General features: G+C 45.5%; 1 protein-coding gene across 6 annotated transcripts in view; it reads right to left on the minus strand.

The window, feature by feature from the left end:
* Window positions 1-3,932: 3,932 nt before the first annotated feature.
* Window positions 3,933-26,252, minus strand: part of FGFR2 (fibroblast growth factor receptor 2) — a 121,406-nt gene continuing 99,086 nt past the window's right edge. For 3 of the 6 annotated variants that reach the window (XM_038009619.2, XM_007964278.3, XM_038009620.2), the window contains 7 exons: window positions 24,436-24,546; window positions 22,472-22,662; window positions 13,978-14,100; window positions 13,026-13,096; window positions 11,078-11,215; window positions 9,358-9,463; window positions 5,200-5,625 (listed from right to left, as the gene is read on the minus strand). In XM_038009619.2, coding sequence (XP_037865547.1) covers window positions 5,461-5,625; window positions 9,358-9,463; window positions 11,078-11,215; window positions 13,026-13,096; window positions 13,978-14,100; window positions 22,472-22,662; window positions 24,436-24,546 — 905 coding nt within the window. In that variant the 3' untranslated portion in view covers window positions 5,200-5,460. Of the gene's footprint in view, window positions 5,718-9,357; window positions 9,464-11,077; window positions 11,216-13,025; window positions 13,097-13,977; window positions 14,101-22,471; window positions 22,663-24,435; window positions 24,547-26,252 lie in introns of all 6 variants that reach the window. The other 3 variants (XM_007964286.3, XM_007964279.3, XM_073019403.1) reach the window with 2 other exon arrangements.

Consider the following 26,252-nt stretch of genomic DNA (forward strand, 5'->3'; position numbering starts at 1 on the left):
CTGCCTTGGCCTCCCAAAGTGCTGGGATTATAGGCATGAGCCACCACACCCAGCTGCTTGATTCTTAGTTTATAAATCTGTGTCTTCTGTCCCTGTCAAAGAACCTCATGCTATGGATTTTAACTAGTAAGAGACACCAGCAAGCATCAGTTAAGTGTCCTCAAAAGACAATTAGAAGCTGGGAGCAGTGGAATTGCTTGAACCCGGGAGGCGGAGGTTGCAGTGAGCCTAGATCATGCCATTGCACTCCAGCCTGGAAAAAAGAATTAGAAGAGGAAAGGAAACCTAAAAGGAGTGCAGCCCAAAAGGAGGCAGTGTTCTGACCTGCAGAAGGAAAAATCCCCTACCCGTATGTGCACGGTAAGCTAAATTCAGTCACTGAACGGCTTCGCATGCTGGGGTATCGCTTTGTAAATTGGCAGGAATCCACTGCCTTGTATTTCAAAGGTCCGGGGCGGAAAGTTCCCCAGTGATGGACATTGAATGCCCTCCCGTCCACTGACTTCTACAGCACCTCATGTGACCCTCTGAAACAGGACTTCAAGGCAATTTGGAGGAGCCCATTCAAAAACCCCAGAAACCCAGCAGAAAAAAAGGGCACAAGAAGGGCCCTATTCCAGAATGTCACTTAAGATGTGGACGGCTTCTGCTGTCCCTGCCCAGGGTCGACAGCCAAGTCATTTCAACGCTCCTGGGGATGAAATGTGAGACAAGATAAACTTTGCTTTCATCTTTAAAACCATGAAAAAATAAATAACATCAAAATGCAGGCTGGGTAAGGAGGAACCCAATGGACCCACATACATAAGTAATGGTGCATTCATCAGTCCCCACGGATTGCTCAAGCTTGTGTGACTTTACTTGGTATAAAACTGGGGATGTGAGGTAGAGATACACTCAAGCATTCAAGCCAGAAAGATCCTGCATCCTTGCACCACATAGCAGTGCTTCCTTCCTCTCTCAGGCAAGAGGGAAGACATGGAATTCATTGGTTTCTCAGCTTCTCCATTTCATGAAGATCCACTGAGGCGTCTTAGCGACCTTGACCATTTCATCAGTGTGGAAACCAAGCTGATTAATTGAAGTATCTTTTTCTGGAAAAACCAGGAGAGCATTATGTATCTTTATTCAATGATCTGCATCCTATCTCCTCAGCTATGAAATTCTTAGGAAGGTACTTCATATCCACTAGGATGGCTATAATAAAAAATATGGATAATAACAAGTGTTGGCAAGGATATGGAAAAACCAGAATGCTCATGCACTGCTAGTAGGAATGTAAAATAGTGCAGCCACCTTGGAAAACAGTCTAGCAGTTATTATATGATCCAGTAATTCCACTCCTACATATATGCCCAAGAGAAATGAAAACCTGACCACACAAAAACTAACCCAGTACATGAATGTTCATAACAGCACGGTTCATAACTGAAAAGTACAATCTAAACATCCATCAATGGATGAATGGATAAACAAAATGTAGTAAATTCATATCATAGAATAGGATTTGGCAATAAAAATGAAGTACTGTTACAGGCTACCACATGAGCGAATCTTGAAAACATTAAGTGAAAGAAGTTGGACATAATAGGTCACATAGTGTATGATTCCATTTATATGAAATGTCCAGAGTAGGCAAATCCACAGAGAGAGCAGATTGGGGGTTACCAAGGGCTGGAGAAGGGGGAAATGGGAAGTGGCTGATAATGGGAATATGTTGGCTTTCTGGAGTGATGAAAATGTTTTGGAATTAGATAGCTGTGATGGTTGCACAATGTGGATGTACTAAAATCACTGAAATGTAGGAAAAAAATAATCAGGAAGTGGAAAACGAACATTTATTGAGTCCTGTCTGCCACAGCTAAGCCCTACAGCAAATCCTCATGGTAAGTCCAGAGGCTGGTGAGGACCAGGTTCACCTGGAGACAAACATCCAGACGGAAGCTGGGACTTGCCCACCATCGCCCAGCTCTAAGAAACAAACCATCAATTCTGTCCAAGCCCACAGTTCACTGTCTTTCTCCTGCACTGAGCAAGACTGCAGTCTTGTCCCTTAGACCACATCCCAGCCATGTGACCCTCAGGGATCTCAAGCTGAGCCTCAGCTTCCTCCTCTGTCCTAGCTGAGCCCTCTGGACCCGGCCCTGCAAGCAAGCTTCAATGATGCCGTACAAGGTAGCAGCCCCATTTCTTGTTTTCAAAACTGGAGGTGGAGTCCTCAGTTCATAGCAGCTCACGTTGGTCAGATATTTTAATATAAATGCACATTTTAATTTCCTACGTTCCTATGTGTGGGGTTAAGGAACTTCCCACAAGATCAGATGCAGAGAAGCTCCCTGAGGAGGGATGGAGAGGCTGTGGTGGATGTGGGGTACCCTGTCCCCTGGGAATGCACAGAACCCCCGTGAAGGTGCTACTCTTCCACCCGCTTTCTCTGGCTCCCCAAACTGCCAGAGGCCACCATCAGCTAGATGTTTTGAGGCAGCCTCTTGGATATGCCTTTCCCAGCTAGGAACAGCAGGCCAAGCACTATGCATCCAAGATGGCTGCAATCTTTTGGTTCTTCACAAATGAACTCATCTCATGATTAGGTGACAATCACATGTGGTTTCAACTAATTCCCAATGCTCTCCTTAGGTCTTGGGGGAGGAGAGCCATAAGCTCCAGGATTCTTATCGAATCCTGCCTGTGTATGCTCATTTGGGACAGGTTTCAAAAAAAAAAAAAAGGGTACTGTATTACCCGTCATTCCCATGGACCACACTGCCTTCTTGCCTTTCATGACAAGTGTCTCTTAAAATCAAAATGGCCAAAAGACCATTTAGGATTCTTGCCCACCCATCTCCATGAAATGGGCAAGAAATACAGCAGTTCTTAATGCCATTATAATCTACCCCGTCAAGTCTATAAACTGCCCTTCAGTGTCTAAAGTACAGCATCTGCACCAGAGAGCTGCACAGAAGAACCAGGGCAGACCCCAGCAAGTCCATCCTCACCCTCGCCAAGGACATCTCACCGTGGAAATGTCCCCAGGGGTGCAGAACATCACCCTCTACACTTGTGTCTAACAGGTGACACTTTTCTTAGGTGGCTTTCATGCACCTTAGTTTTAAAATCACATTCCCAATAGAACCCTGTTATCTTGCAAGAAACAGGACAGAGGTTTGGAAAACGCAGAACCAGGACCCCAGGCCATTCCCCTGATGGCTGGTTCCACCACCATGAATGGCATCAAACACGGAGGAGACCCCAAAGACAGCACTCTACCAATGGCCCTGTAAGGTTCCAAGAGCCTGGCTGAAGTGCAGGAGAAGTTGGCCTGTTTTCAATTCCCTTTCCTGCTGCTGCTGAGGCTGGCAAGCAGATATAACAGACCCTTAAGAGTCATAGGTTTGCATTTGTGAACTGACAGGCAAAACTCCATTTCCCTCTTCAGATCGTTGGTGGTATGAAAATAAATAATTATTCAAAAATGTGTCCGAGTTTTCTTTTAGAAAATTTGAAGCAAATCCTTCTCTCCATACATCATGAAGAAAACAGCCTAAAAGGTTTCGAAGTCCCCAGGATTCAGATATTCTGAACGTCTTCCCTACTCAATACCTGTCATCCTTAGGTCACCTCCCAGTTTGCAAAGCTCTCTACCATGTGGCTCTTCGTTTGTTCCTCAGGGGAACTGGCAGGGCTCAGAAAGGAACGATGATTCCATTGAGGTACCAGTAAGCAACCCAGCCAGGGCTCCAACCAACCGATTCGGATTTTCCACTGGATCAACCTCAACCTGTCACAGGTACTGCTGGTCTCAGTCAACCCCTCTGGCAAGTCACCCCCGTGTGCAGCACATAAGACCCTTGGCAGCCCTGCCCTTCCTGCATACACAACAGCACTCAGTCAGCACCTCCAGGCACAGGAAACCATTTGGTAAGACACGAGTATTAAAAAAATAAGTTGCGTGACATTTATTTTGTCTTGTTAACATTAATATCTGTAGAAACATTTTTATTGTCAGTATAAAAATTAACAGGTTTTATTAAATACTTTCTCCAATTTTGTAACACATAAGATCAGTATAATCTGCATTCATCTTGCAAGGCTATTGCAAAGTGAGTTGGTGTTTCAAAAGCAAAACACAATACTTTAGTACAGAAGGAACAACCGTGATTATTTTGTCTGATGTAGGTATGAGGCTGGATCTTTTGGTGAGGTCCTGCCAGAATTAGATGAAAGCAATCCCTTAAAAAGATGGACGTATCCCCAAAACTCTCAGCAGAACAACTCTGTGTTTCAATTTTCTATGATGGGACTTGAAGATCCTAACAGGCGTGTCTAACGCCAAAGAGTCTGGAAGCCATTATCAAAATTCACTGAAGAGAATACAGGCTAATCTGATTAATGTGCAACTCAGAAGCAGAAGGCCAGCTGCCAGAGAGAAGCACATTCTGCTATCATCTCAACTAAGGTCTGTCCTCAAGGAATGGATTAAGGCATCTTTTAAGAGGACGCTGGTACCATTTGTCTTGGGAAGTCCAGTTAGACATTGCGTTGACGTAATGACAGGGTTGCACACCAAAATGAAACACCTTCCTATGAATGGGTTCTTTTAATATGGGGCATTTAGGAGGTCTAAGAACAATCGTCTGACAGCAGCATTTAAACACAAATAAATCAAAACTTCATTTTCCCCAAATTAGTCATATATTGTAAATATTTCTCTTTTCAAAGGATCTGATAGCTAGTTAAGTCCAAGCAATAGATTAACTAGTCTGCTGTGCTGCCTGCATAGAAATGCCACTTAAATTACACAAAAAAACTATAAATGATTAATTGTTTTGTATATTACCAATTCATTAATAAATTAATGTTATACCATTTTCCCTGAAAGCAAAAGTATTTTTCCACCTGTGCTCGGTGAAAATTAAGAAATTCTGTGTAAGAACAGCATTTAGCAAATAGCTATTAAAAAAAGAGAGACCAATTTTCTAGGTGCATTGGGACATCCATTTAAAATCAATACAAAAAATAATTCCTTGTAAATATATAATATATATTTATACATAATTTGAATATATTTACATACATCCAGCACCTATATACTGCGTTTGTGCTCTGTAAGTGTGTGCTGACATAAATCTTCTCCAATTATTACAAAATTAACAAGGAAGGCAGAACATATGTCCACCTTGAGTCCGACTGGTCCACAGCCAGTACGCGTGGCAGGTGAGAGGGGTTACGTGGTGGCTTGTGGCAATCCACTGCTCCAGACACCTTCTTCTCCTCCTGGTGAAGATTACAAGTTTTCAACTGTATAAATCTTTACACGTATGCTGATTACTTTTCCAATTATTTACTCCTCTGATCCATATATACAAGCGGAGACAACAAGCTCTGGGAGGTATGGTCTCCCTGCTCAGTGTAGCTAGGTTCCCGGTGCTGTCCTGTTTGGGGACAGGCAGACACACTCATTCATGTTTTAACACTGCCATTTATGTGTGGATACTGAGGAAGGCATGGTTCGTAAGGCATGGGGTCTGGAGAAAAAACAGAATCATCTCCTGAAGAACAAGAACTTCTTGTGTCAGGGTAACTAGGTGAATACTGTTCGAGAGGTTGGCTGAGGTCCAAGTATTCCTGAAAGAAGGGAAGAGAGACGTTTTATTTCATCTTGTGTCAGGATAACAAGGTGAATATGGTTCGAGAGGCTGACTGAGGTCCAAGTATTCCTGAAAGAACGGAAGAGAAGAGTTTTATTTTAAACACAAGCTCTTGAGATGTGGGTACTGAATGTGGGACAAGACAGGAGACCCCCAGAAGGTGAACAGAGACTCAGCCCACCCGAATTCCACAAAGACCTCCCCCTGAGGCCCACGTCTGATGTACTCCAGGCTGCCCTTAGCTTTTCTCTTGAAACCCATCATAAATCAATGATTGGCAGGTAGAGAACAATAAAACCTAGTTGAGCTATAGGTGCCGGGCAGGCAACTCGACTTCACATGGACCTAAATGACCTGCTGAATCGACACCACCTCCTCACTAAAGCCCTTGCTTCACATGCGAGCCCCAACAAAATGAAAACCAGGAACATGCTGTGGGTCCCCAGGCCCCCTTTAAGTAGTTGAGACCATGAATATTTATTTTCTGAATTACATTTTACTATTGTAGTTTCTGGGATAATTGAAGGGGAATACTTCTTCATTCAGTGGGTAATTTAACACATGTAAGTCATTACTCTCAGAAGCTCTCCGAGCTGAAAATGTAAACAGGTTCAAAAAAGGCTTGGATATACTCATGTATGTTAAATCCATAATGCGCTGTTAAAGGAAACTTTAGGAAAATACAGGTTAAGTTTCAAAGTTTTGAAGGTTTGAGATTCAGAAAGTGTCCTCTGCTCCCGAAGGCATCCGGTGCTGGCTGTAAAAAGCCCTCTGGCTCACCCCAGGATGACACTTCCCCTGACTTGGGTGCCCACGGACTGCCTTGTATGGCCTGAGGGCTAAAGATGGTCTTTAACATTGGTAAGTGGTCGAAAAAAAAAAATCAAAAGAAGAATAATATCCTGTAGCATTAAAATGAATAAAATTTATATACAGTTATAGAAAATTCCAATTTCAGGATCCATCAAATTGTACCAGAAGACAGACTAGAACACATCTATCAGATGTGTTAGATCTTGAACTCATCTACTAGAACACATCTATTTACATATTGTCTGTGGCTACTTTGGGGCTACAGTGGCAAAGTTGAGACAGAGACCATAGGGCCCGTGAAGCTGAAAATATTTACTCCTTGGCCCTTCACAGAAAGCAGTTGCCGACCCCTGTTCTGAAGCTATGAAAAGCTTTCTAAACTGGGAGCTTGTGGGTCTCTCTGCCTCCGCTGGGCTGGCACAGTGGGGCAGTTCTGCTCACACATCCAGAAGCCAATGACTATTCTGTGGCATGTGGTTTTGCTGAGAGGGGGCAAAAAGTGCAGACTACAGCACAAACAGCCTCAGTGTTATCAGAAAAGAGCCCATGGAATGTTGGCAACTAGACATTTTTAAAGACACACACACACACACACACACACACACACCCTATAATTCATCACCAGGATTGGCAAGAGAAAGAGTCCCCATCCCAGAAGGGGAACGTGTCAGTTCCAACAACATCAGCATTAACCACACAACTGGAAACACACACGCCCACCACATCAAAAGAGAACTTTTTGCTTACAATGATAAAAACGAAATTTTGTCCTAAATGGAACCATTTTTCTTGAGCATATGGTAATGATTTTCAGAAGGAAAGAAACTTCGATTTTTATATCCGTCAGACAATATGGCATTCTGTTTTTTTATTTTAGGATACTAGATACAAATTTCAGTATGAACGGACCCACTCTACATGTAAATATATAAATAAATCACTTTGAGCATAGACATGAGATTAAAATAGAACCTTAGTGCTTTTCTCAGTTTTGTTGTTGTTGTTGTTGTTTTGTTTTGTTTTTTTTGAGGCGGAGTCTCGCTCTCGCTCTGTCGCCCAGGCTGGAGTGCAATGGCATGATCTGGGCTCACTGCAACCTCCACCTCTCCGGTTCAAGCGACTCTCCTGCCTCAGCCTCCCGAAGTAGCTGGGATTACAGGCGCACACTAACACACCCGGTTAATTTTTTGTATCTTTAGGAGAGACAGGGTTTCACCATGTTGGCCAGACTGGTCTGGAACTCCTGACCTCATGATCCGCCCACCTCGGCCTCCCAAAGTGCTGGGATTACAGGCGTGAGACACTGCGCCTGGCCAACTTTTCCCAGTTTCTAAATGAAGCCATAAACTTTCAGATCTGATAGGAAAAAAATAGGGATATCAGTAGATTCCAAGTCTACAGTTAAAGGAACTTATACTAGAAACAACAATTTTGGCAGAAGAAGAAAGGTGGTTTCTTTCCCCCCTTGAACCGTTCCTTTCCTTTCAACTTCTGAAGGTCAGCTGTATTCATTTAAATGCAATCTCTTCCTTTATCCAGCACAGGCCACAGTCAGACGCATAAGATAAAGCTGCTGAGTTAAGACTTCATATCACTACATTTGATTATTATTTTTTAAGAAATCACTCTAAAACTATTTTCTAAATCAGAAATTAAGTGTATTATTTTCCTTCTAAAATATTTGGGGGACCTTAACATTTTTCTTGTTGAGACAATTGCATGGTTTGGAGTTAGTTTCCTGTGTACAAAAACACTATTGTGCATCCTCATTAAATATCTCCAAACACATTCATTAACAATTTCTCTATCTTAAGATTTGACTGGACTTGATGGGTTTAACATCTTTCCTGCTCAGAGCATATGCTTTCCATAATTATAAAAGGCACTCTATCTGCATATTGAAGCAGCCACTAACATGGCTAAATTTGGACAATGAGTGACAGACGAGTGTTTCTTTTGTTGGCAAAGATCATAAATTAATACTGTTTTTTTTGAGATGAAGTCTCGCTCTGTCTCCCAGACTGCGGTGCAGTGGTGCAGTCTCAGTCACTGCAACCTTCGCCTCCTGGGTTCAAGTGATTTCCCTACTTCAGCCTCCTGAGTAGCTGGGATTACAGGCACACACCACCACATACAACTAATTTTTGTATTTTTCGTAGAGATGAGGTTTTGCCATGTTGGCCAGGCTCGTCTCAAACTCCTGACCTCAAGTGATCTGTCCGCCTAGGCTTCCCCAAAGTGCTGGGATTACAGGCGAGAGCCACTGCACCCGGCAGAGAGCATAAATATTTTAGGGAAAATAAATATTGTAACAAAAGGTACATGTTTTTATGTAAAAATCATGTAAGTTGCTCATAGAAAACAGGGTATGTTTATATATACCTACAAAGAGGCTGCAAGGCACATACCCTTACCGACAGGATCACATAGGATAGTATTATGGTAACAGAAGCTGGCGTTACAAAACTTCATTGTATTCCATCAAGCAAATGATGAGAACGTTATCAGTTTGCGCACTAATGACCAAAGCACAGAATCAAACTTGCACAGGAATCCAAGCTCTTTCCCATGCACACCAAAGTCCTGCAGGTGAATACTGCTTCCCCTTTCCCACTCTCCCACACACATCCCGGACTGCTCCACCAGCAGCTACACTGAGGGCGGCCTCGGGGATGTCCCTCTGTCTTTGGTTTCGTGAGTCAGAACTCATCAAATGAAGTTCTGAGAAAAATCATGATTTCAGAGGAACCCATAGTTGAACTATCTGACCCCTATGGAAAAAGAATAAACAAGACCACAGACTCCAACCAACAACCAACAGGGGAGTGTGCGTGTAAAATGCCATGTGTCTCACAAGCCAACCAAGGACAAGGGGCTTCTGGAAGGAGGTTCTTACCTCATTGGTTGTGAGAGTGAGAATTCGATCCAAGTCTTCTACCAACTGCTTGAACGTTGGTCTCTGGGAGGGCACTGCATGCCAACAGTCCCTCATCATCATGTACCTGGGAAAATTTGATTTCCTCGAATTAATTTCATACACACTAGGTACGTGGTTATAGTCAGTTTTAATAGGCAATATGGGGACGTGTTGTAAATTAGGAAAATGTATCAGAACTTTCCAGGCAACTAGATTAGGAGGTCATGAATCACTTTCCCAAAAGCTTCCCTGCCAGATCCTCCAAAAGGCACTTTGACTTACAAAAACAGCACGTAACCCAAAACATGTTAGGAAGGCATCTAAGCCATCAAGAAAGACACGTCTATGTGTTTTCCCTGGTATCGCTGGGCCACAGTGACATCTCACAACAGCATCACACCCTAAAGATGCTTTGGAGGCTGAAGGAAAACGCGTATTTCCATGGGCTGGTCTCCAGTCTTCCCTCCGCTGACCCCCTTCCCTGCGCCAAAGCAGCTCTCCTATTTATCTGCCCAATGCTTTGGGTCTTAATGATTGTAGTTGACAAAGCTTCCCGAGTTTAAAAAACGTCAAATAAAATTTGAAAACTACAACTTCAATTTTTTTATGAATTAATCTGCCACCACTGGGCAGCACATTAACTTCCTGATTAACTCTTAGATAGGCCTAGCTTCCTAGGTCTTATCTTGATTACGGGTTTCGACAGATCCTCTATGTTAAAAGAAAAAAAAAAAAAAACCAATAAGAATGACAAAGAGCACAATAAATGCCTTTATATAATATGCTATAAAATGTGGCCATTCATCAGACATCCACAGTACAACGAAAAGCACTCACGGGATTACTGATATAAAATCCCCATGAAATGATACACAATAGACTGCAGTCTCTGGGACAATCACTCTTCTTAGTTAATCCTGGAGGGGTTGAGGCAGGAGGCAGAGAGACTCCTTTCAAAGCACTGATTCTATTGCACCAGGCACACGTCACCAACACAACATAACTCTACTTAAAGTGTGAGGCAGGTTTTGCTAGAAACCAGCTCATGGTTTTATAGGCAGATCTGGTGCTCTAAGGAGGGTGCCTAGACACATTTTTAATTCTCTGCACTAAAACACAAGTGAGACCTAGGTAACCAAACACGAGTTCCTTCGCTCTGAGGAAATGTGGTTGGCGTCAATCTGTAATGGCAATTTTCAATGGTTCAAGAAGTTCCGGAAATACCGATTCACCACTGGCCACGATGGGGCCAGGCGGGGGCCAGGCACAACCACCGGGGAAAGGCTGTGTTGGTTCCTTAATCCTACACCCTGCAGGGCGGCCCCGCGGCTTTCTAGCTTGTTTCCTGACCCGTGGGTCTTCCTGTCCCTCCACAGGAGACTGCAGAAGGCACAGCACAGTGGCCCAGGAAGACTACTCTCGCTGGCTCTGCAAAGTCAGGAGCCCTCAGCCAGTAAGCCAGACACCCTCTGATCCAAAGCCCTCTCCATACTCAGAATAATGTTCTTTCTCTCAGACAAGTAATGGTTGTCGGTGTTGCTATGTATCCCAGTTCTGGATTGAGCCCAGAGAGCTTCAGCCATTCTTCTTAGAGCATGTTTAGGAAACTAGGGGCCTTCAAAAATGAGGTACATCAGGAGAAGTATTAACTGTGTGGCAAGTCCACTGTGGCACCGGCAGGAAAGACAACAGCCCTTACAGTTCGTTGGTGCAGTTGGCTGGTTTATCCATTCTGTGTCCTTCCTTCAGCAGCTTAAAAAGTTCCTCCACGGGAATCCCTGGGTAGGGCGAGCCCCCTAAAGTGAAGATCTCCCACATTAACACCCCGAAGGACCAGCTGCAACAAAAGGAGAAAGCACGGCATTACTAACCCATCCACACTGCCGAAACCTAAACATGCCCAGCTGAGACATAAACACCTCCTCACTTCTGAAGTTCAAAGACAAATGGGCCCTCCTGCAGTTCATCCTATGCGCTCTTTCCTGCCCCGCAAGAGCATCCCCAAATGATGATGACACGGGGATGTGCTGATGGAATTTTCCATCAATAGACAAAAAGGCAAACTGCCATCACTCTGGAATAGAGCTGCTTGTCTTAACTGTGGTGTTAGCAATGCAAGGATCTCAGTTTCTCAGTTTCAAAGCCATTACGCTCCTTTCCGACTCCCTATGTGCCTGACCCAAGGGTTGTGATCTACCAGGATGGGCAGTTGACAGAATAAGGCCAGCAAGCCAGCTCTGCAGGATCACAGCTGCCCTCTGTGGCCAGTGGAACATCTGCTGCACAGAGGCTCTGGAACTTACTAAGATTGCAAAGGCAGTCAGCACAGGGCTGGGGTTAGGATGAGGACTCACATGCCCCAGATGAGTTGCACACAACAAAACTGAACACATCTCACAGGCCACAATTTATTTACACTTGACTCTTCAGAGACTTGGGACTTCCTGCGCCAAGTTCAGGAGACTCAATCTCTGGGATTGAGCAAGCTGAGAAAGCCAGGCTTAGCGATGCCATGGGCACTCTGGAAACTCACCCTTCTGTACTCGATGGCGGTGGGTTTCACTCTGCAGTTTTCTGTGGAGCAAAAGCAGCAGCACAGGACAGGCAGAACAGCCTCTGTGCCTCAGTTGCTCACAGCAAAAATGGGATCATAATGTCTTCTTTTTTAGGATTGAGAGGACCAACTATGGTAGCACAGAATTAATGCCTACCCAGAACTCTTCCTACTCATACACATAAAAAATAGTTTGATTTTTTTTCCCCCAGAGTCTTGCTCTGTCGCCAGGCTGGAGTGCAGTGACGCAATCTCAGTCCACTGCAACCTCTGACTCCCGGGTTCAAGTGATTCTCCTGCCTCAGCCTTCCAAGTAGCTGGGATTACAGGCATGCACCACCACACCCAGCTAATTTTTGTAGTTTTAGTAGAGACGTGGTTTCACCATGTTGGCCAGGATGGTCTCGATCTCCTGACCTCATGATCCACCCGCCTTGGCCTCCTAAAGTGCTGGGATTACAGGCGTGAGTTACCATGCCCAGCCTTCAACTGAATTTTCAAATCTAAAATGTCAGTTGGAGCCTGACCCGAATGGTTTTGTAAGTGTATCATAACAGAAATATTCTACTGTGTTTCTAGAATGCTATCAAGTATGCCAAAGCAAGACCAGACCTTTTTGTTGAGGGATAAACACAGACAGTAGACCCTGCGGAGGTCCCCAGCCTAGACCACATCTCACTCAGCTCCACTCTTTAAGGACAAATCTGGGTTAGAGGGAAATATGACAAACTATTCTTAAGTGGGAAAAGCTCCAGGATTATTCCTTTAATGGGGTGAAGAATATGCCAAGAGCTTGGCGAATTAGATATTGGCTTTGTAGTTGCACATCCATGAATATGTTCAAGGGAAGGACTTCCGCTCTGGCAGGAGGAGGTCAGCAGTTCCACCTCCTGTGCTCTTTGAAGCCAGGCAGATTAGTAACAGAGCATTGGTTATCAGCCTACCATAAAATCCGTCCTTTCTAAGGCCGGCTCCTGCACCTTCTACGAATGTGTGAAATGCAGCAGCCACCAAAGAAGGAAGAAAGGCAAAATACGTACAGTATTTTTGCAGCTAAGCCCAGGAAGAAGTCAGAGAAAAGAGAGTTACTCACACATCACTCTGATGAGTGTATACTCTATCAAACAGGGCTTCTGGAGCCATCCACTTGACTGGAAGTCGACCCTGAAAATGTAGAAGAAAATGTAAAAACTAAGTATATTAAAAAGAATTTATCTTAGCAGGCTCAATAGGGCTGTGCTCTGTTTAAGAGCTGATATTCTCATGGCTTTTACTGGTCAGTCAATAGAGCAGAAATCAATCCCAATGAGGACCATATATAATGTGTGAGATGCACAGATCTGGGCCATTAATAAAATGCCATCTCCTTGGATTCTTTTATCTCCCTGGCATGCAAATCCTCCTTGACCAGTTATTAGGCAAAAATTAACCCAGTAACTTCCAAGCTCTAGTTTTTGCTATGAAAGTTCTTGATGAGAACCATAAGAAAATCCTAGTGGGCCGGGCGCGGTGGCTCAAGTCTGTAATTCCAGCACTTTGGGAGGCCGAGACGGGTGGATCACGAGGTCAGGAGATCGAGACTATCCTGGCTAACATGGTGAAACCCCATCTCTACTAAAAAATACAAAAAAAAAACCTAGCCAGGCGAGGTGGCAGGCGCCTGTAGTCCCAGCTACTAAGGAGGCTGAGGCAGGAGAATGGCGTGAACCCGGGAGGCAGAGCTTGCAGTGAGCCGAGATCCAGCCACTGCACTCCAGCCTGGGCAACAGAGCAAGACTCCATCTCAGAAAAAAAAAAAAAAGAAAATCCTAGTGGCTGTTGATTATTCTGTATATAAGTGTTTCACATTTACTAAAATTGACATAAATAGAGGCTAAATTTGCATACTGAGAGTTTGTAAATAGAAAGGCAAAAGAACAGGAATCAGGGGCAGGGGAATGGGTCCCCATAGATCCCACCCAGCTCTCAACATTGACCGTCTTTCTCTTGGAACATTCTGAGCCCCACGCCCACCCCCACTCACTGTGTTACTGCCATCGACTTACATTGGTGGTCTTTTTGTAATAGTCTATATTGTTGATATCTCTGGCGAGTCCAAAGTCTGCTATTTTCATCACATTGTTTTCTGTTACCAAAACATTTCTGGCTGCTAAATCTCGATGAATACACTGAAATCAAGAAAGAACCAAGAGAAATAACAATTTCAAAACACCACAAGAACAAAAAGGAAATATGTTCATTTCTTAAAATGCAGATAGAAAAGATAGCTGATGTTAAAAACCAGTTGTAGTATACTATAAGAAACAGAGTGTGGCTGGGTGCAGTGGCTCATGCCTGTAATACCAACATTTTGGGAGGTCAAGGTGGACGGATCACTTGAGGTCAGGAATTCAAGACCAGCCTAGCCAACACGGTAAAACCCCATCTCGGCTAAAACTACAAAAATTAGCTGAGCGTGGTGCTGCGCACCTGTAGTCCCAGCTACTTAGGAGGCTGAGGCATGAGAATCACTTGGACCCCGGAGGCAGAGGTTGCAGTAAGCTGAGATCACGCCATTGCACCCAAGTCTGGGTGACAGAGTGAGACTCTCAAAAAAAAAAAAAAGAAAGAAAAGAAAAGAAATACAGTGTGGCTCTAAAATTAAGAAGACAGGTCAACTGGGATCATCTGAGAGCCTGGAACACAACATGTATTTGTTTTGGAATTATAAATAAATAGAATGATCATTTTGAAAAGTGAAGGTAGACTAAACCATATTCTCTTTTATCTGCAATTGTCCAGCCACACCGGTGTCTTCCTTTCAGCTGCTTATAGATCTGTATCTGAGCATCCTAAAATACTTTCTCTCAACACTTGCTCTCCTGCCCTTTACACCTGAATTTTCAGAAACGTTGGTTAAAATCCAACATTGCGTCTTCTTCATTCCTGGTCACTTCTCAAACATTCTAATCTGTGTTCTGCTCTTGCCTCACCTGAAGCCTATGAAGAACCTCTGAATTGTTAGATGCAAATGATGTCCTCCAACTCCTCAGTTGTTCCTCCTCTGTGGCTTCAGATGCTATTGATTTCTTGCTTTTTAAAACGGTCCCTCTGTTTAAGTTTTTTTAAAATATTTTTTAGATGGAGTCTTGCACTTGTCGCCCAGGCTAGAGTGCAATGGTGTGATCTCAGTTCACTGCAACCTCCGCCTCCTGGCTTCAAGGGATTCTCCTGCCCCAGCCTCCCGAGTAGCTGAGATTACAGGTGCCCATCACCACACCCAGCTAATGTTTTGTATTTTTAGTAGAGACGGGGTTTCACCATGTCAGTCAGGCTGGTCTCGAACTCCTGACCTCAGGTAAGCCACCCGCCTCAGCCTCCCAAAGCGCTAGGATTACGGGTGTGAGCCACTGTACCCGGCCCCTCTATTCAGTTTTATCCCGTCCCCTTCTCTCAGCTGGCTCTCTCTCTCTCTCTCCATGCCCTCTCAGAATCTCTGGCTGGCACTTCTCTTTTTCTGTCCCTTCCAATAGAGGAATTGTTCCATTAAGTTTATGTATTTCCATTTATCCTCACGGCATTAATTCTAAACACATACAAATTATGCGCAAGTTCGCATCTCCATCTCGACCTCCCTCCTGAGACCCACGTTCTCATATTCAACTGTCTATGGGACACTTCCACACTGACGTTCCCTTGACGTCTCAAATTCAAGGTTTCAACTCCTATCCAATGCTTATCCTCTTTGTCTCTCTTAATCGGAGAGCTATACACCGGTATTCTTTACACATTCCTCCCAAGTCCTGTTGATTTCAACTCCAAAATGCCTTCCCATGTGTCCATACCATGCCTTTCCCACTGCTAGTCCCTTAGCCCAGGACATCTTCACTGTCTGCCCCTTCCCCCTGAGACTTCCACGCTGCCCATCCAGCGGGTCTCTACACTTCCAAACTTGGCCCTGTTGTACCTCCTCCATGTCCCATATCTAAGGTTCTTGAAATGGCCAGTCACGTCCTTTTCTTGGCCTCTCCCATGGCCAATGCCCGTCTATCCACATTCTCTGTCCAGTTTCTCCTAACACCTGGCCTCAGCCTGAACGTGCCACATACACTGAATCTAAACACTGAAATATTAAATATTGCTACACGACAGCTAATTTACTGTCCTGACACTAACTCTTGGGTCTCAGAAAGGTCTAGCTATTACGACTTTTCCTTCCTTCCTTTCTTTTCTTTTTTTTTTTGAGACGGAGTTTCTCTCTTGTTTCCCAGGCTGGAGTGCAATGGCACAATCTTGGCTCAATGCAACCTCTGCCTCTGCCTCCTGGGTTCAAGTGATTCTCCTGCCTCAGCCTCCCAAGTAGCTGGGATTGCAGGTGCCCACCACTATACCCGGCTAATTTTGTATTTTTGGTAGAGATGGGGTTTCACTATGTTGGTCAGGCTGGTCTCGAACTCCTGACCTCAAGTGATCCACCTGCCTCAGCCTCCCAAAGTACTGGGCTTACAGGCGTGAGCCACACACCCAGCCTATGATTTTTCCTTTCTACAAATGATATGCTATTGTGAGCTGTTGCATTTTTGTTACACTTTAATGTAGCAAGATTTCCACAAGATACAAGGTAATTAGGATCCCCAATCATCACCTTCTATTTTGGGAAGAGATGAGACTTAAAGAAGCAAATATCACCACCGAAGGCTTTTACACTGGTTACTGGCAAAGGCTAACTATCATACAAAGCATGAAGTCTTATCAATCCATTCAACAATGCTGAAACGGAGCTGATCTTCTGCACTCCATGAAATGGACAATTAAAAAAGGGGCAAGCTAAGTGATCCCTGAAATATAAATAAGGAACTGTTTGATTCCACCCTGACCGCCAGCTATTCCTTGTGTTCACACACTTCTGGGCCCCCCGGGTAGCCTAAGCCCAGAAGCGGGAAAGCAAGAAAGCCACACAAGCTTGCAATCCCTGGCCAGGCTGGAAGCAGGAAACGTGAGAGCTCCCAGAAGCTGCCTGGAGATTCGTCTGCAGCCCGGTTCCCAGTTTTGGAGGCCTCTTCAAATTGAACTTCCAAGCCCCGGGCCAAACTCTCCCGGTGGTGTGCTCCTACTGACACGCGCTCTGTATGTCTGGCAAGCTGTGTGGTCAGAAGAATGTGCTTCCCACGCACTGGGCTCCGACCATGCATTGGGGCTCAGCTTGCACAGAGACAACGCTGATGGCTCCCTCCACCATCTTCTCAGCAAGACCCAGAGTCTAGTGTGGCCATCCCTCATCCCAGGTGCTAGGAAACATCAAACCCCAGCCTCTGGGTTGAATAAGAGGAGACTTGGAACCTACACCCGAGAAAAAGAAAGTAATCAAAAGCAAGCCAAATCCCCGTCATCCACAGGAATGTGAGCTGCTCTCCAGCACAGACAGCTGACCATTTTACACAATTAGGGCCCTGGGACAGTGTTGGTGTTCAACAGGTGAAGGTCAGTGGGTCACTAAGGGAAGGAAGAGCAACACCCCTATGACGTAGACAGTATACCCTGTGCCCAGTACGGCTGATGACATCGAATTCCTGCGGCAACCTATGACACGGATAGTATTATACCCATTTTACAGGTAGGGAAGCTGGGGCTTCACTAAAAAAACTGCTCAGGCCAGGTGGGGTGGCTCACACCTGTAATTCCAGCACTTTGGGAGGCCAAGGCAGGAGGATCACAAGGTCAGGAGATCGAGACCATCCTGGTTAACACAGTGAAATCCCATCTCTACTAAAAATACAAAAAATTAGCCGGGTGTGGTGGCAAGCGCCTGTAGTCCCAACTACTCGGGAGGCTGAGGCAGGAGAATCACTAGAACCCAGGAGGTGGAGGTTGCAGTGAGCCAAGATAGTACCACTGAACTCCAGCCTCGGCAAAAAAGCTAGACTGTCTCCAAAAAACACAAAAAAATTTGCTCAGGGCCAGGCTCGGTGGCTCATGCCTGTAACCCCACCACTTTGGGAGGCTGAGGTGGGCGGATCACTTGAGGTCAGGAGTTCAAGACCAGCCTGGCCAACATGGTGAAACCCCATCTCTATCAAAAAATAGCCAGGTGTGGTGGTACATGCCTGTAGTCCCAGCAACTCAGGAGGCTGAGGTGGGAGAATCACTTAAACGCAGGGGGCCAAGGCTGCAGTGAGCCAAGATCATGCCACTGCACTCCAGTCAGATGACAGAGTGAGACCCTATCTCAAAAACAAAAACAAACTGCTCGGGTTTAACACTTTGAGGGTTAACTGGGTTTGGGATTCGGTTAAAAAAGTAAAATTAGTGTGATCTGAGCTAAACATAGCAAGGATTTTATAAATTGTATAAGGCTTAAATACCCTATTACCTAATTGCATTGCTGTATACACCATGGAGTTTTTTCACTTCTCTGTCTCCAGTCCCCAACCCGCCCCCAACATTCACACACTCACACATGCACATGTACATGCACAACTGAAAGCTGCTGGAGGCCAGGCACTGTGTGCTCATCTCAGTCGGCCCAGCGCTGAGCACAGATGAACCCAGTACATCAGTAACAATGTAATCAACAGTTCTCTTTTGCCCCTTCCTTCAGGCAAGCATGTCTCTCTCAAGCCCACGACTCCCCCATTTTGAGGGGATGGGTGTGGGAAAGCCAGGGCTGGACCCTTTCCCTGGTTCTTCATTCTCCACCTTCATGAACAAGCGCTCCATTTTTGGAAGCAGAGCCCTCACAAGGGGACCATTCTTAACATCTTCATCTACCACCATTTTCAAACCTATTCTGGGTCCTTAACTGTGGGTAGCCTCCAGTAAGTGGCTTTGGAACCACGTAATGTCCTAAAGGCCCATGCAATATCCCTTTTACCTTGGGCTGTTGCTCAATGAAGAGGCAATGAGGCCACACCGGGGCACTAAACAACTCCCTCCAACCCCCACCCCCCCACACGCGGAATCTCATTGGTCCTGCCTCAGTTTAGAGAGAGTTAGGGGCCTCCTGGGAGCAGGAGACAGCTGAGTGGGGGACCAGGAGACCTAGGTCTGGGACCTGCCACTCCACCAAGTCCCCTTCTCAGAAGTGAGGACATCCGAATCCTCCTGGCACATCTGGGCTCAAAGTATTCACGCCACTTCCTCACCGTCCTCTCTGATACAATGGGGATCCAAATCCCACCTATTTCTGGGTTGTTCTGGGGGCTACGAGAGATGCTTTATGTCAAATGCTCTGCCACAGTGCCTGGAAGATGGTTAGCTTCTCCCAGAGTGGTCAGTGATTAATAATAACAATAGTTACTATTATCACAACCCTTTAATACGGGTACTTCCGTTCTTCCATGATGAAACAGATTCATTTGCCCTGGTTAGCAAAGTTCGTCTCTTAGTTTTCTCTCCACCAGCTCCAAAACAGGAAGGAGCTCTGAGTCCTCAGGGCTAGGGTGGGCAGGGGTACCACCACTGCCTCTAGGACCAGGACCCAACACCCGTGCTTCTCACCAGTCTGAGCGCCGAGGCTCTACTGCCTGTCCCCTCCTTCCTGAAGCTCCTGTGTGGGGCCTCTGCACTCCGTGTCCTGATTTTCCTACCACCCAGGCTGTGCCTCCTCGGCCTCCACTGCTATTTCTGGTGCTTTCAGTCAATCTCTAGATTTGAGAATTTTCTCAGGACCTGACTTCAGGCTTCTGTTCTCCTCTTCCAAGCTTCTCCGCAGATGAGTTTGTCCACGCCCATGGATTGAACTCACAGCTCCCTTTGCTGCCTCCCAGCTGTTAGCCCACCCTCAGAGCCTGCAGCTTCTTCAGTATCTCCCCTCGGATGACTCAGATACGTTCAAGACGAGCTCTGGATTTTCCACCCAAATCTATGCCCCCTGCCCCAACCCTGATTCCCAACTCCTCCCAGAGTTAGAAGCTGCACCACCATCCGGTTTTTCAAGCTGGAAATCCAGAAGTCATCCTTGATCTCTCTCTATCTCCCTCCTATCTAATCAATCCGTTCACTATCCCAAGAGCAAAATACGTCCAACATCAGCCCACCAGCTTCTCTCAGTGTCTTCGGACCCCACAGACCCTAGCCCAGACCATCATCACGTTTGACAGGCGCTCAGCCTTCCCATTCACCCTACAAGCAGCAGTGAGAGTCGCCTTTGAAGCACAAATTGATCTTCTCCCTCCCCCTCGGCGGCTTCCATGTCAGTGACAGCAAAGTGCAACGTCCTGGCATGAGTAAGGCCTTATCCCACTGTTTCCTTCACGGCACCTTTTTCAATATTTTTTAAATATTTTTTATATTTTATATTTTTTTCAATATATTTTTTCATAGCCTGATGGTCATTCCCACATTTACTGTCAATTTCTCTTACTATCACCCATGGTTCCTGCCCCAAGAGGTCAAGGACTATGTCTATTCTGGCCACTTCGCTGGAGAGCCTGACCAAGGCCATGAGACATCGGGCGTGCTCTAGGAGTAGATGTTGAAGGATTTCATAAAATGACCAGGCCAGCCCTCCTACCACATTTCTCCTAGTAGCACCGCCCTGCTGGGTGCAAAACTGCTTCCCCTATCTCCTGCACAGGTAGGGCAGGGAGTGATCAAGACCAGAAGATCAAAATAGGCAGCCTACAGATGGGCTACAATCCCCAGGCTTATTTAGGAAGAGTTCACAGCTGCAGAAAAGGAGGGATGGCACAGTGAGTATCTACGGCTGCTGGGTTTGCTTGTTACACCTACTCAATCGCTTGCTGTCTCCACGTCCTGCCCCACTTGCCCCCACACACATACACACACAATACATGCATGTTATGGCCGGACCACTTAAAACTGAGTTGCAGGCATCACTGATACTTCACAAATCTCAATTCTTCAGCATATTTCTCCTGCAACAGATACCACTGTCACCACCCCCCAAATTCAACACTGATACAGAAATATAATCAGTAATATTATACAGTCCATATTCAAATTTCCATATTCAAAGGACATTCACAAATGTCCTTTCTAAGAGCTGGCCACCCTCCCCGCCCCACAGGATCCAGCCCAGGATCCCACTTTTACACTTAGAAATCGTCTCATTGGCCCCTTTAATCTGGAACTGCCTCCCCAGCAGTTTTTGTCTTTCGAGACACTGACATTTTGAAGTGATACCTTGTCAAATGTCCCATGTTCTGGATCTGTCTGGTTGTCTCTGGATGCCAAATATTTTTTGATTGGCAAACTCCCCTGCATACATGCATGCACACGCACTTGCACACAGACACAATCACAGAAGTCAAAACTGTGTTTAATTAGTTTCCTAAAACCTATATATTGGGAGATTTTTCTATAAAAAAATCTGAAAAAGTCTTAAAACTCCAAACTCTCTTGAAATTTTTTGGAAAGTTTTTCTTAAATTAAAAAAAGAGGCAAAACCCCGTCTCTACAAAACAAAAAACAAAAAACTTAGCCAGGTGTGGTGGAACATCCCTGTCGTCCCAGCTACTCAGGAGGCTGAGGTGGGAGGCTCACCTGAACCCGGGAGGTCAAGGCTGCAGTGAGTTGTGATTATGCCACTGCACTCAGTTTGTTTGAAAGAAAGAAAGAAAAAAGCATCCAGAACACTGGGCCATGTTCCTATGTGGCCAGAGAGTAGAGCTGAGGTGCAGCCGTTCCTCGAATCTCTGCACTCTGAGTGATTCGGAGGCCTTGGTCGTGTGACTGGCATGGCCCCGTGGAGACCTGAGTTTGTGACCCTTCAGCCAACCCAGACCCCCAGTGACAGAGGGTCCACACCCACCAGAGGATCTCACCTCTTTGGGGACCCAAGGAATTCCTGGCGCTGCAATGAAGTGCACCGCAGGTAGGAGCAGTGCCTAGGAAGCAGCTCTGCCCCTCCGCTTCCCTATGTATGGGGTTGACAAGGGAGTTTTGGGTCATCCAAAATGCCTCTGAGGACATCTGGGCACCTGTCTAACTACTTTCAGAATAACTGAAATGTTTCAAGTTCCACGGTAAGTGGCATGCCCGGAATGCAGGCAGTCCACCTCAGGGGACCTGGCCAACTTCTAACCACAGAGGGTCACCCGCCAAACGAGACAAAATAAACGCAGAGCTCCAGGATGCAAGGTTACTAAAATACCCCTTTGTTTGACATTTACTCTTAGAATATTTAGTGCCATATCAAACCCAAAACACTAAATACCTAAAGTCTATGTTCAGAAACTCAGTAACCACAAAATAAATGAAGCTTAAAAAAAAGGAAAATCATCCGAATTAAAGGGGGCCTTTAAAACTATCCACTTCCCACCCGGAGAGCTGAATTCCCAGGGAAATCAGACATGGTCCTGTCTCAAAGAAGAGATATCTTTTCTGCTCATCTCTGCAGCGACGCTATAGGTGTATGAGGCTGCTTTGGTTTTAAAGAGTTCATTAAACTCAAATATGAATAACACAATAAATATTTTCCAGGTTGTACAAGACATGCGAGGGCTTGATCTAGCAAATGAGCACGTCTAAATTGCCTGTTTTCTTTAAAGACATTTTTAATTGGATTCCACCCAACCAAGTAGAATGTGAAGGACTCACTTTTTGGGAAGCCAAGTACTCCATGCCTCTGGCCAGCTGGTAGGTGCATGACACCAAGTCCTTGAAGGTCATCTGCTCCTCAGGAACACGGTTAATGTCATAGGAGTACTCCATCCCGGGTGGCCTCCGGGCTCGGAGGTATTCTCGGAGGTTGCCTTTAGAGGCATACTCAACTATGACATAGAGAGGCCCTGTCAAGGAAGAGGAGAAGCTCCCTAAAGAGAGAATCCAAGGTCTGCCCTTGGGCAATTCAGCAAAACATTTTTAGTTATTACAACCCAATGCTTTTTTTAAGTTTAATATACAGAGGCCGGGCGTGGTGGCTCATATCTGTAATCCCAGCACTTAGGGAGGCCGAGGCAGGTGGATCACCTGAGGCCAGGAGTTCGAGACCAGCCTGGCCAGCATGGCGAAACCCCCGTCTCTACTAAAAATACAAAAATTAGCTGGGCGCGGTGGCACACACCTATAGTCCCAGCTACTATAGGCCAAGGCAGGAGAATCGCTTGAACCCAGGAGGTGGAGGCTGTAGTGAGCCGAGATCATGCCACAGCACTCCAGCCTGGGCGACAGAGTGAGACTTTGTCCCCGCCAAAAAAAAAAAAGAAAAAAGAAAAAGTTTTAACATACAGAAAAGTACACATAAAAACAGAATGCCTGCATTATAATCTCTGCAAAATGATAAATCAGCCTTTCGTCATGATAGCCTCTAAAGGCTGTAGGAAATAAAACAGAGACACAGTTGACGCAGTCTTCCCTGTCACTCTCACGCTGTCACCTGCATCCTCTTGGAAAGCATGGATCCCTCCATTCTATCCTTTTGGTTCGTTTTAACTAGTCAATAAGTAATATATTATTTTTAATCATATAAATGAATAATAAAGCTCTTAGCGCTTTGCAACAGTTTCCCCCATACATTATCCTTTTGGAACCTGTTGGGCTTATAAAAATAAATCTAGATCATTCCTTTTCACAGCTGCATATGCTGTATCACATAAACACACCACGCTTTATTTATCCATTCCCTTATATGCATGGGCATTTGCTTCCAGGTTTCAGCCATAACAAACAGTAGGCAATGAACATCTCCGTACATGTTCCTTTACACACGTGTGCAATAATTTCTCCATGGTATAGACTTGGGGTTGGCAGACTACAGTCTGCAAGCCAAATCCTGCCTACCGCCTGTTTGGGTAATTAAATTTTATTGGCATGCAGCCAGGTCCATTCATTTCTGTACTTCTAGCGCTGCTTTCTCACTACCATGGCAGACACGAGAAGTTGCGACAAAGACCATAAGGCCTACAAAAGTCTAAAATATCTACAACCTCCCTTTACAGAAAAAGTTCGCCAATTCCTGTAGAGACCTACAAGAGAAATTGCTAAGTCAAAGTTACGCGTTTTCGAGTTTACTAATTACTTAGCAAATTGATTCCAAAGTGCCAGCAAACATTCAATGGAAGAAGCCAGGGTCTCTCTCCCCCAGGGAAAATAACGTATTCCTTCATACTGCTTTCTCCTATTTTAAGCTATTCTTGGGAGCTCAGCCATCTGTGACCCACAGCAAGATGTGGATTCCTCAATCCTTGTTTTAAGGGAAGAACTTCTCAACCAAAACATAGGATCTTATTCTGAGAAATCTCTCTTAGCACTTACAAAGCAAAAACATTAGGAGGCTGCCTTTTCCAAAGCCCCCTCCAGGTTATGACCCAGAAACAGCAGGGCCCTCCAGGCTCTCAAATCCAAAGTTACCCTGCACCCTCCTTTCCGCCGGCCCCCAGGTACGGGCACAGACCCTTCTTTGTGTTCATGGCTAGGAACATCTTCCAATGGGGATTTTAAAAAGAACTTTAAACATGCACACGGGGTGCTCTGGGAGCAGGATCTAGAAGCCCAACCGTTTCTAAAATGATTCTATCAAACTGCAGAGTATTTGGACGAATGCAGTTTTTCCTCCTACTCACCATCCTGTGTGCAGGCTCCAAGAAGATTTATGATATTTTTGTGTTTCCCAATCATCTTCATCATCTCCATCTCTGACACCAGATCAGAAAGGTCTTTCTCTGTGGCATCATCTATGAACAGCAGGTATATTCACAAATCAGTTCATTTCCTCTAACTCATGGGCAGCTACTGTCAGTTGCCAAGAACTCAGTTGAAACGCATGAAATTGAATTTCAGAATCAGAAAAGATTTTCCAAATCATCTCCCTCATTTTATGGAGGGAGAGACAAAGGCCTACACAGGGAACTGCCTCGCTCTGTGTCAAAGAGCTCACTGGGGAGCCGATGGTGCCAAGAGTCAGGACGCGAGCAGGGGCTTCTGACACTCATGCCAATTCTTTCCTAGACCATGAAATAATCTCATCCTCTGCCATATCTAAGGTGTCTCAGAAAACCACACCAAACTTCATGGTGCCTGAAACCAGCCAGGAGACCAAGGATAGGGCGATTTTCAATCACTACAGACTTGTTCCCGACCAAGCATTCCTAACCCAGCCCCTCGAGGCCCTTGGAGCACTCCGAGATGGGTTCAGAGAGCTCCCCATAAACAGGGCCATAAACGTGCGTATATGTGCATTCTGAGCAGGTAAGGGCTGTGACTTCTAGTGGCTTCTCAGAGGCACTGCAATTCCCATCCTAAAAAATGTTATATAAACTTCCGCTCTGTAATTTCAAGTAAGAATGGCATAGGCTCCACATACACGGGCTCGCAGTTAGCTTCTCCTAAGGGGCAAGACTTTCCCATGGGCCCTCCACCTCAAGCTAATTCAGTATGGAAAAATCTGGGTTTCCTTTAAAAAAATGAAATACAGGCATGGATAAGAACCATGTTGCAAACAGTTTTTTAGCTTCACAAAAGGAAGATCAATACAAGTGACTGTGCACGCAAAATTTACACTGATGTATGTGAAGGAGGGAGCCACAGGCCATGAGGAGGGAGGGAGACACAGCTGTGGGCTGTAAGAAAGGACATGCCACAATGGCTTGGGGACTAACATCCTTCTGTGTCCTTAAAGGGAAGGCTGCCAGCCTGGGCATCACAAGAGAAAGAGAAGTCCCAGACCTCCCTTTTTGCAATATCCCATGTAACTCTAAGCCCCATTAGCAAAACCAGAAGTTCCGCCAAAAGAGATGAGAAGCCTGGGTCCTCTCCACACCTGCCCCTGGTACGCAGCCAGGGGCTGCCTCCGTCAGTGGTGCCACCACACCTGGGGCAAGAAAACACAGTGTTCCTCCCCAGCATCAGGCTCCAAGGTGGGGAACATCTCAAAGCACTCTAGTTTTCCTTGGGAGTCATTCAGATAAACAGCCTTTTAAAAAACCCAAAAAACAAAACGCACCTCTTTTTGACAAAGTCCAGCCTGCTACTTCCCCTTGGGAGGGATGTGATGACTATCCCATGAGAACCCACAAAAGACAGATAAAGTCTAACTCCAGAGCGCCTGTGACATGCCCGGCACCATATGCCAAGGACGGGCCTCTCTGCCTGGAAACGTGGGAAGCACTCGGCGTGGGATCTTCTTTCCGAGATCCCTACAAGAGGATTTATAATGTGACCGTTCCCTATAACTCTTCTCATAAAAGAATACTGCAGGACGAATAAGTTAATGGTTAAAAGTTCTTTAAGTTCTTTGGACATGGGCATGAAGCAGGGTTGGAAGGTTAATGTAGAAGTGTTCACAGTCCCACAAATACAACACGACATTTCCATCTCAGGGTAATTGTTTACGTGTCCCAGGAGGCTCTGCATCAGCCCTGATCCTGTTCGCTCCTTCTCA

The sequence above is a fragment of the Chlorocebus sabaeus genome, chromosome 9 (genome assembly GCF_047675955.1).
Source record: "Chlorocebus sabaeus isolate Y175 chromosome 9, mChlSab1.0.hap1, whole genome shotgun sequence".
Taxonomy (NCBI): domain Eukaryota; kingdom Metazoa; phylum Chordata; class Mammalia; order Primates; family Cercopithecidae; genus Chlorocebus; species Chlorocebus sabaeus.